Source organism: Dasypus novemcinctus, chromosome 27, assembly GCF_030445035.2.
Source record: "Dasypus novemcinctus isolate mDasNov1 chromosome 27, mDasNov1.1.hap2, whole genome shotgun sequence".
Classification (NCBI taxonomy): domain Eukaryota; kingdom Metazoa; phylum Chordata; class Mammalia; order Cingulata; family Dasypodidae; genus Dasypus; species Dasypus novemcinctus.
The window spans coordinates 16735603-16746917 of record NC_080699.1 but is presented as its reverse complement, the minus strand read 5'-3'; the positions used below and the strand labels follow the sequence as shown (position 1 = coordinate 16746917).

General features: G+C 43.9%; 1 protein-coding gene across 3 annotated transcripts in view; it reads left to right on the top strand.

The window, feature by feature from the left end:
* The first annotated feature begins 1632 nt into the window (after nt 1–1632).
* ARHGAP20 (Rho GTPase activating protein 20) overlaps nt 1633–11315 on the top strand; it is a 150687-nt gene continuing 141004 nt past the window's right edge. The window contains exon 1 of one of the 3 annotated variants that reach the window (XM_071212324.1): nt 1633–1876. Coding sequence is in view for 1 of the 3 variants with exons in the window: in XM_058289364.1 (XP_058145347.1) it covers nt 2609–2713 (105 nt within the window). In the remaining 2 variants the exon portion in view is untranslated. Of the gene's footprint in view, nt 2208–2389; nt 2714–11315 lie in introns of those variants that run through there. The other 2 variants (XM_071212323.1, XM_058289364.1) reach the window with 2 other exon arrangements.

Below are 11315 nucleotides of genomic sequence, written 5' to 3'. Positions count from 1 at the left end.
GGCCTGTGGGTGTTAACCCATTTGTAAACAGGAACTTCGAGGATGTTATTAGTTAAGGAGTAACCAAACCCAATGAAGGTGGGCCTTAATCCAGCAGAGCTGAAGACCGTATAAGCAAAGGAAATTGGACACACCGAGAGAAGTCATGGGGAGCACCTAGAAGTTGCAACTCAGTGGAACCTGGAAGAGAAAGAAGAAGACGCTGTCATATATAGTGCCATATGACTGAAAAGTAAAGGAACCCAAAGATTGCCATTCAGCCAGAAAATACTAACCCGGGGAAGAAGCAAGCCTTCTAGCCTCTGAAAGCTTGAGCCAATAAATTCCTGTTTTTAAGCCAACCCATTGTATGGTATTTGTTTTAGCAGCTAGGAAACGAAAAATGTTGGTTTTCAATGCAAATCAAAACTAATGGATATTGAAATAAAAGTACTAACAAATTAGGAAGTGAAAGTGAATCTTCCACAGGTGCAGCAAAAATAATACTTTTATTTTGGAATATGATGTATTTAGCACAAAACAAAATAAATTTTAAAAAAACCACCACCGCCTGATAGTACGTGGGATTCTGGGTGAAACAGTCACCTAGCTTGGCCTTCTGGATCAGTCTCATACCCCTTTTGTGTCTCATTCATCCAACCAACAAATGTTTATTATGCCAGACATTGCTCTAGGTGCTTGCGATACAACTCTGAAGAACACAAACATCCTGCCCTCTGGGAGCTTACATTTCTCTGAGACGGCGGATATTAAACACTAAACATAAAACAGTAAATTCCATGAAATGTTAGGCGCTAAGTGTGACTGAAATTTTTAAACTGAAGCAGAGCCAGGGAGACTGGGAGCATCCATTCATGATAGGCATTAAAAGAGGGTAACAAGTCATAAAAGGATGATTTCAACAAGAAGTGAAAGGAACTGCAAAGATCTCTGCAGTGTAAAATTCATGATAATCTCTATAGTGGGTGCAAAGTCCTGTAACTGCACGAGGGTCTCGGCAGCAAAAGGTGAGTCACTCTCAAAAACTGTGTTTGTTTACGTATGTATATATTTATATATATTATAAATATCTTAATTCAGGAGGGGCTAACTTAATATATAACTAATGTATAAAATACATGTATTTAAATGCAAGATTTATAAAGCCTCTATAAACCCACTTGAAACAATGTGTTGTGAACAACACTTGAAATGGGCTGGAACATTTTCTTCCCATTATTTCCACAATAAACATTTCCAGGGTTTGGTGGAGGTGCTGTGTGTGTATTGGACAGAGTCTCACGCCTGGAACCGAGCCGGCCAGAACCCTATTCTTCTGCAACCTGTCCTGATAACAGCCCTACCCGCAGGAACCTCGATTTTGGTCAACCACAAAAACAAAATAAACCTCCTCCAGTAACCGAGTACCATAGAGTGTGTCCTCGCGAATCCACGCTTTAGACAGTCCTGATTCCAAGGGAAGAATGCCACCTACCGAATCATCCACACCAATCAGTCAGCCCTGCAAAGTGCAGCAACACTCAAATCAACTCGGGTCAGCTCCAAATCCCCTCCCTCTGATCATTCTTTGGCCTTCAAAAAAAAAATTTTTTTTTTTTGCCACTATTTGGGCTGACAGGAAGTTATGCTCTCGGCACAGATATCTGATAAACACTTCCACATATTGTAGCCTTCTCAAAAGCGAGGCCAAATTTCAGAGTCTTCCCTCTGCCTGCGTTTTTCCAATTGCGCTTTCATGTTTGGAATGCCCCCCGTCTTTGCAGGCCGCAGACAGCGGAAACCGCTGGGGCAAATGGTTCAGGGGCTGCTGACGGCTGGCTGCAGGGGCCAAGGAGGGTTGCCCCAGACAGGCTAACGTTTCGGGATTGCACAAGAGGTCAGGCGATGCTGCGGGCTTCCAAATTTATACAGCCTCTGGAGGGAAAGAGAGAGCGCGCGAGATGGGGGGAAGCGCTCCGCAGTCCGCCGAATGCAGCAATCGCTGCAACTCCTCCGCTCAGGCTGAGGTCGCAAGAGCTCCGCAGATGCCAGCGCTGCGGCGGCGCCTTCCCCGGCGGACGCCACGAGCGCACGGATGGGGCCGGGTGGCGGTGGGCTGCGCCAGGCGGCGGCAGAGGCGCGGGCCGGTGCCCTAGAGGCCCCGGTTCGTGGCACAGGCCGGCGAGCTCTTTCGGGCCGGACCCACCCCGGAGTGGCGGACTGAGACGGTCAGTCGGTCGTCAGTGCCTTCATATAAAGAAAGAGAGATCTATATGTGTGTGCGTGTGTCAAGACGCCCGGCCCGGCCGCCCCGCGGAGGGCGGAGGGCGGAGGCCCGGGGGCGGGCGGGCGGCCGGGGGCGGGTCGCGGCGCGGGGCGCGCAGGGGCGGGCGCCAGGCGGGGCGGGCGGCGGCGCGGACGGGCGCTCGAGGCGGCAGTCGCCTCCAGCCCGCGGCGCGGAGCGCAGGCCGAGGTCCATGGCCCCGACGGGAGGCGCGCTGCCCGCCCCCGGGGCCCGGCTCCTGGCCTGAGCTCGCCGGCCGCGCCCCCTCGGCCCTGCGGCCGCCGTCCAAGAGGCCATGCCCGCGTAGCCCCCGCCCGGGCTGGCCGCCGCTGGAAGGGCTTCTTCATGGAAGCGATGTCCCCCCAGCAGGAGACTCTACGGGGGCAGCCGAGGCGCTCCTCGTCGCTGACAGGCGTGTCTAAGGTCGCGGGAGGCCCCTGCACCAAGAAGGTGAGGACGCCGAGCGGGGTCCGCGCCCCCCTCGCGCGCCGCCGCCCCCGCAGCCAGCGCGCGCCCTCCGCCACCGCCGCGCGCGAGCCGGACGACGCGGGCGTGTAACGCTCGAGGCTCGCGCCCCGCGGCGTCCGCTGCCGGACGTTCCCGCCTTCCCCGGCCCCTCACGCCCGGCCTCGCGGCCGCCGCCGCCCGACTCCCCCCTCAGCGGCTTCGCCCCGATCGCCTCAGCCGCCCGGAGCCGACTTCGCAGCCTCCCTGCCGGTCTCCCTCCGCCGCCGCCGCGGCCGCCCGGCTCCTCTCTCGGGCCGGCGCGCTCGCCTGGCCCGGGGGCTCCCTCGCCCCGGCCCCCAGGGGGGACCTCGGCCTCTCGGCGCCGGCGAGGTCTCCCGGAGCGCGGGCGGAGTCGGCGGCGAGGTGGCCGGGGCCGGCGGCGTCCGGCCCCGCGCGGCAGCCCGCCCTGAGGAAGGTAGGCGGCCGGCGGCGGGCTCAGCCCTCACCTGGCGGCGGGCGGCGCGGCCCCACCGCAGGGTCCGGGCAGAGGTCTCCCGCGCTGGGCGCGAGGCTCCCGGGGCTCGTCAGTTCCCCAGGTGGTGGTCGCAGTGGGAGGTGCGACGCCAGCGGTCGCCCCGGAGGGGACTCGGAGGTTCGGTTTGGCCTAGAAGCGGGCTGGCTGGGGGCCGGGGGCCGCGGTGGAGGAGCGCGAGGGGCTTTTGCCCGGAGGTGGAAAAGGCTCGGGGGGTCGCGGGCGGTGTGGGGGCGGCGTGCGTGCTCCCTGTCAAATGGGGGGGGGGGGGGGGGGAGGGAAGGGAGCGACAACTTGTAGCGTTCCATTCCGGTAAACAGCAGCGGTGCGGCGTGCGGGTTGCGATCGGGATCAGGTTTCTTGGGATGATCCCCTCAGCAAGTGCACGTGGACCGGTCGCTGCAGGTCGGCTCTCCTAGGAATTGATTTGGGGGTTTCTAGCCATGTCTGTCCCCGCTCCCCCCCCCCCCCAACCCCGTACAAGACCTTTTGATATTTAGCTATTTTCGTTCAGTGTCGTGGTGGTGCCCCTTCAGCTTCCCTGGAAGCAGGTTGGGATTAAAGAGACCATCTGACTCTTGCTTAAGAAATCTCTTAAAGAATCATTCTCAAGGAATCATTAGAGCCTAAAAAGGGGTTAGGCAGGCTGCCCTGCCTGGCAGGATCTTCCAGCCTTTCATAAATCTTCCCCCCAGGATCCTGGCTTGTCTAGAAGTCGTTTGACGAGAGGGGTGATCGGGGCTGCTAGTGTAGGAGTGCATGTCAGCTCCCCAGGACCTTGACTGTGTCGCGGAGCCGTCTCTGGCTGTCGGTGAACTTGATGAAGTATGGGCTTGTAGCGCCGGCTCAGCCTTTGATGTATTGAGACTGCGGTTCGTCCTTGTCGCTTTTCCCCTTCAGCGATCGAGATGTGTGTGTGTTTGTGTGTGTGCGATCAGATCTTCCCAGGTAAAATATGTGAACGCACCAGGTTAGCCCTACATTTGGAAAGGTAAATGTTCAGTAATTGACGTGTCTCTTAAACCTTAGGAACTGGGAATGATCAAAGATTTGTTTTCCTAAACAGTTTTCTTCCCTTTTTTCCTAAGGGTAATTAAGCAAGCTGGCAAAGCGAGAAGGCATTAGAGAGGAGCCTGACCGTTTATCAGTAGTACTTGTCCAATAAAAGGAAGGGTTGCTTTGCTCTCTTTCTCGTGTTCTTTTTACTCAGCATAGCCATTGCTCTTAAGATGCTGTGCTTAATTATAAAACATAATGGGGTGTCCCATTTCCAAACCATTCCTTTCTTTTTCCTTTTTGAAAGGAAGTTTTGCCAATTTGGTCTTCCTACAGCTTTTTATCCCCTTTTGAGGAGAAGGATCAGGAGGTTGAGGAGCTGTTTTATTTTTTTGCTTTTAATATGTGTGTGTGTTTCTATACACTTCAGAAAGGTGCACCTATGCATGTTTTACATATTAGTAGTCATGTCTGTTTGATTTCAGTCCTTGAGATCAGCAATGGAAAGTAATAATAAAAAAAAATTTCCAGGGGAGTGGATGTAGCTCAGTGGTTGAGCACCCGCTTCCCATGTATGAGGTCCCAGGTTCAATCCCTGGTACTTCCTAAAAAAAAAAAAAGTAAAAAAATTTCCAACTGTAGCTCATAGAATCACAGCCATTTATATACTCTTATGGACCACAGTCTTCATGTATCCCAAATACTCCACAGATTGATCTGTGTTGACATGCTGATTTGTCTTGCTTTTGGGTGCTTAGTAGTCTTAGTGAGTTGTAAGACTTAACTTCTAAAGAAGCTTACCGTACGGTTGTAATGTTAATTACTAAAGCTTGGGTTACTGTTATTGAAATTGCTGATTGCAATCAGCATTATAAAAAAATGAAATAAAATAGAAAATATTAGTGCATTAATAAGAATAAGGACTATTTTCTGTACCTACTTTTTCTGTTTCATATATGTATGTGTATTTTGAAGAGTGATATGAAATTTTTTTCTTACTAATGGTAAAAAACTTGAAAGACACCAGTCTGTTGGATTAGACCACTGTATAGAATGCATTCTGGCTTTTAGTTCTCTTCTGTCACTCTCTTTATAACCTTGAGCAAATCACTTAATTTTTGTTTCAGGTTCTTCATTTGTGAAATGACTTAAAGAGATAATACCAGAAAAGTGCTTTTAAAAGTACGAGACAATATTACCTCTTTTACTCTATGAAAGTCGAGGTGATCTTAATAGGACTTAAAGAACAAGCAAAACAATAACATCTTTCATGCTAGTCATCTTGGGAGTCTGTTACTTAATCCACTGCTGCTGTGCCACTGCCTAGAACATAGTTCATATTCCTTCCTAGAAAGTGATGTCAGGAGACAGTTTTTACAGTGGGGTGAAATTTGGAGTATGATGACCTGGATTCAAGTTTACATTTTGTTGATAGTAGCTTTCTGACCTGCACAATTACTTAACCTCTTTAGTTTTCTATTTGTAAAATGGAAAGAATAATAGAGTAACCACCTCCCCAGGGTTGTTGGGGAGATTAAATTGTGAAAATGAGTGAATATTAACATATAAGCTCTCAATAAATGTTAGCTCTAATTAATTGTAATTTTTCTCAGACCTGTAAATCGTATCACTGTGTCCCAGTTGTTCAAGCCAGAAATCTAGGATTTATTTTCAGTCCCTCTTATTTCCTCATTCTACAACAGTCAGTCCATCAGAGAGACCAGTTGGTTCTAACTCCAAAATGTTTGTTGAAATCCTTCACTTCATCTCCACTGCTGCCACTATAGTCCAAGCCAGGCCATCACCATCTCACTGGTACCTTTGCAGAAACCTCCTAACTAGTCTCTCTGACATCTTTCTTGCCCTTCATGACCCAGCACCAGAGTGGTTTTTAAAAATGAAAATTTGACCGTGTCACTCATCTGTTTCAAATCCTAAAGTGGCTTTCCATGATCACATTTAGGATAAAACTCATATCCCTTTTCTCAGCCCTTTCTATTTCTCCCACCTCATTTACCTTTTCCCCCTTGTTTGTGTGTTCTCCAGACACAGATAAAGTCATCAAATCCACTCCAATTTTGGGTCTTTGGTGTTTTGATTCCCTCTGCTTTTGCCCCAGGTCTTTGCATGGTTAACCCTTTCCTATGGTCCAGAATGTACTTCCTCCCAGAGACCCGTCTTGACTACTTAAATGGAAGTGACCTCTCAGTCATGCTCTATACCTTCTCTTTTATTGTCAATATTTACCCTTGCCTGATATTTTCTTATTTACTTATTAATGTTACCTGCACCCCTCACCAGATTATAAATACCATGAGAGTAAGGATCTTATCTGTATTTTTTAAGGCTGCCTCCCAGTGCCTGTAATAGTGCCTGCTACATATTACGTATACAGTAAATCTTGGTTGGGGTATGTACAAGAGTCACCAGAACAGGTTTGGCCCCTGTCTGTTTATGATTTAGAGCAGGCTCAGCAAATCTTAAAGGACCAGATATTTAATATTTTAGGTTTAGGTTTGTAAGCCATAGGGTCTCTACTGCCCCTACTTAACTCTGCTATTGTTATGCTTAAGCAGCCATAGACCATATGTAAATGAATGGACATGGCTGTGTTCCAATGTAACTTTATTTAGAAAACCAGGAGGTGGGTCCCTATTTTGTAGTTTGCTCACCCCTAGTCTAGAGCAATGCTATCTGATAAAAACTTTCTGTAATGATGGAACTGTTCTTTATCTACAATGTCCAATTTGATATCCAATAACCACTTACCTGAAATGTGGCTGGTATAACTGAAAAAGTAAATTTTTTAATGCCTTCATTGAAATATGATTGACGTAGAGTAAACTGTATGTATTGAAAGTTTACAAATTGGTAAGTTTTGACATACGTATACACCTGTGGAATCATTACCACATCAAGATAATGATATATCCATCATCCCTTAAAGTTTTCTCATGCCTCTTTCTAATCCCTACCTTCCCTCCCCATTCCTAGACAACCACTGGTCTGATTTCTGTCACTATAGATTATTTTTCATTTTTAATATTTTAGATAAATGCAACTATACAGAATGTATTCTTTGTGGTCTGGCTTCTTTGGCTCAGTATAATTATTTTGAGATTTGGTTGTGTTTTTGCCTGTATGAGTGGTTCCTTCCTTTTCATTACTGAGTAGTTTTCCATTATATGAGTAGATCACAAGTTTGTTTATCCATTCACCATTAATGGACATTTGGATTGTTTCCAGTTTGGCGTTGTTACAAATAAAGCTATGAGCATTTGTGTACAAGTCTTTGTATGGATACGTGCTTTCATCTCTCTTGGTAAATACCTAGACCTGGAATGACTGGGTTATGTTTAACTTTCAGAAGACTGTGAAATTGTTTTCCAAAGTGGTTTTCCATTTCCACGAGCAGTGTATAAGGACCTAATTTCCCCACATCCTCACCAACACTTATTATTATGTTTTTTATTATAGCCATCCTAGTCATGTAAAGTGGTATCTCATTGTGGTTTTGATTTGTATTTCCCTAATGGTTAATGTTATTGAACATCTTTTCATGTCACCTTATTTGCCACCATATATTATCTTTGGTGAAGTGCCTATTTAAATATTTTGCCTATTTTTAATTGGAGTGTTTGTTTGCTTACTATTGAATGTTGAGTAATTTATATATTATTGATTCAAGTCCTTTATCAGATATGTTATTTGCAAATATTTTTTACCAGTCTGTGGCTTGTATTTTTATTCTCTTAACAATGTCTTTCAAAGGATAGAAGTACTTAATATTGTTTAAATCAGTTTATTGACTTTTTTCTTTAAATTTACTCATTTTTAATGAGATTTTAATTGCTATATGTGTCTAGGGGGTACTGTGTTAGACAGCACCAGGTATACAGGAATAGACAAAAACAATGATAAAAATTAGTAGATGGTGACAACTGTTATTAAACAAATATACCTGATTTATACGAATGTAGATGCTGAGCTAGACCACTGCATTTGAATGTTCAAAGAAAGCCTCTTTTAAAGGATTCTTGCTCTTTTAAGTGTGAAAAAGATTAAGCTAAAAAGCTCTTTTCCCTGGAAGTATAGAAAATACGTGCAAAAATCCTGAAATATGACGAAAGAGGTTGGTGTGTTTGAGGAGGTAGTTTGCAGCTGTGTAAGAAGTTGATCTTTTCATTTTATGGCCATATTTATTATTTTAACTTCAAGCAGAATTACCTAGCTGGATCATCCACCTTTATTCACTAGTCAGAAGATTTGACTGTTTCCGAAAATTAAATCAACCCTTGGAGGACAGACTTTCCATCACTGAGGCTCTTTTAAAGACTGCAAAATAGATTTGTACAGTAATACCTAGAAATGGAGCTTAAAATATAATAGCAGCATACATATAATGCTTTTAATTTTGCTGGAATATATTAATGCATTCTTGAGGATTATATCCATGTTTGGACAGAACAGTTTTTATGAAATGGTATAGAATCACATGTTAGAATCATTTCAGTTAGGAATGACTTGTGTCAGACTGAAACACCCTGACTCTTTGGTTTCATGTACTAACCAAATACTTTTTAAATAAGATGGATGTTGGGCTAGGGAAGAGAGACTTAGAGGCACAGAAACTCAGGCAAGGCGAAATAATTTAAAAATAGCTCTAACAAATGTAGCAGCTGCTGTCGTACACTTCATTTTGTCTTTTCTTTCTACATTCTCTGACTCCAAATCTGTTTATAGCAGCTCATACTGGAACATCCCCAGAACTGACTTTGGCCATGTGTATATCTTATATGGGGGTTTGAATGAAACATCTTGGTGAGTAAGCCTTAGTTTTACTCTTCAATACTGAGAAAAATATTATGCCAATGGTTAAACTAACATCCTGCTGAGCCCTTTACTGGAGTTACTCATAAAGTGATTTGCATAAAATCAGATACGTGAGATTGTTTTGGAGGAGTATGGAATTATTAAAATAGAATTAGGTTAATCAGGAAAGGACGTTTATCACTGGTATGGCCTCTGAACTTCGGACTATACTTTATTTCTTTGTAAAATTAGGGTAAAAACCCCAATATCTGTGTATAACACAAAATTACTTTTATAAAAACTTTATCATTCATATATGAATGTACATAAACATTAAGTGTATAGTAAAAGCTGTGAACTTAAAAAACAAACATGTATCATCATACAAGATTCCCATACATTAACCTACTACCTTGCATTGTTGTGAAACAATCATTACAAATTACGAAAGAGCATCTTCAAAATATTACTACTAACTGTAGCCCATATCTTACATTTGGTGTATTAATAACCCACCTGATTATTAACACCCTGTATTAGTAGTATATACTTGTTACAGTTTATGAGAGAATGTTCTTGTATTTGTTCTGTTAACCACAGTTCATCTTCCACCACAGGATTCCCTGTGTTATACAGAGTCAATGCTTTGTACAGTCTATTCACAGTGTATGCTCAGTGGCTCTCATATTCATCACGGAGTTATGCTGTCATCACCTTAGTCAATTTTAGAACATTTTCATTACTCCAAAAGGAAAAATCCCATATCCTATCTAGCCCCCTCCATTGTTTTCCTTTAGAATAGATCCAATATCTTCTTGCTTTTTTTGTGGTTAAAAGAAGAAAGTATGTGAAAACACTAAAGAAAAAGTCTGCAGAAGTCATTAGTATCTTTTACCACATATAAGTAGGTGTAGAGTAATGAATTTATTTTTAAAAATTTAATGCTAGAATTTTCACATGTATATGCGTGAATGTTTTCCTTCAAAGCAGTCATCCTTAAGAAGAGGCCTTAAATATCCAATATTATAAAGTAGAAAGTTGAGTAAAAAGATAATGGCTGACTTTGTAACTTATGGAATATAAAGGGCATTCACAAACATCTTTAAATGAATGCCTAACTGCATATAATACGTATCAATTATATGAGGTATGTATGAACTTTCTCTTACAAAAGACGGAACTGAGCCTTCAGAGTGACTTGCCAAATCTACATCTAGTGAGCAACGTATTTTCAACCCAGATCCTCCAACTTCATTTCTTTTTCCATCTAGACTATAACAGCTTTTGCTATTATTAGCATGGAAGGAGAAAGTAGATTTAGATTATGTATAACCAGCTAAGAAAAGCAGATTTGAGTGGTTCTTCCCCTGAGAAGTAATGTTCTTTGTGAGCAGTCTCTATGCCCTACATTTATCATCTAATGTTGTGTTAGGTAAATGTTAGGGACATGTAGGCTAAGAATGACAATTAAACAACATTATCACTGATCTGGTTACTTTCATACATTTCTGCATTTTATGTCTTGGTATCTGTCATTTTCACATGCTTTATTTGAGGCCTCTTCTCCATGCTGATAATCTCGGTCTTACTTGCTATTGGAAAGCTTTGCACAGTCTCCAGACAAACTAACAAAACTGTGTTTCAGAGTTAGGTAAAGGTCCTCTGAGTCCTATACCTCAGAGAATCCCACTGTAGAAAATCAGATGTGTAGGCAACCCAGTTGAAACTCTCTAAATTCAGTGATCATTTTATGCCATGAATCTTGAGCCTAGGAAAAAAACTCTTGCTTCATTGTTTACACAGTAGTGAATTTCAATATTACAAAAGAAAAATCAATTTTGTGATCTAATATTTATATATTAGAACAGAATAAATTGCAGTTTTTAGAAATGAAATTTAAGGACAATCTTTTATTTTACTCATTTGTATAAAAAATAATTGTTGATTTTGGTCAAACCAGCAAGATGGTAGCAGAGTAAGGAGCTCCTAGAGTCAGCTCTTGCTACCGGGCAATTAGTAAACACCCAGAGCTATCTGAGCTAGCCAATGCACATATTTGGGGGCTCCAGAAGGCCAGAAGGGCATCCTGCAACATCCTTGAAGGAATGGAAGAAGAAGACTGCCCATTTGCAGAGAAGACTTGTAAGTAGAGCGCTCCATGCCCCGGAGGCCGGTGCCATCCTCCACTGGAGGCACAAGCCGCCTCAGGAACTGTTCCATGGCTGGAATTGAAAGCTCCACTTCCCAAAAATGGGGGAGGAAGAG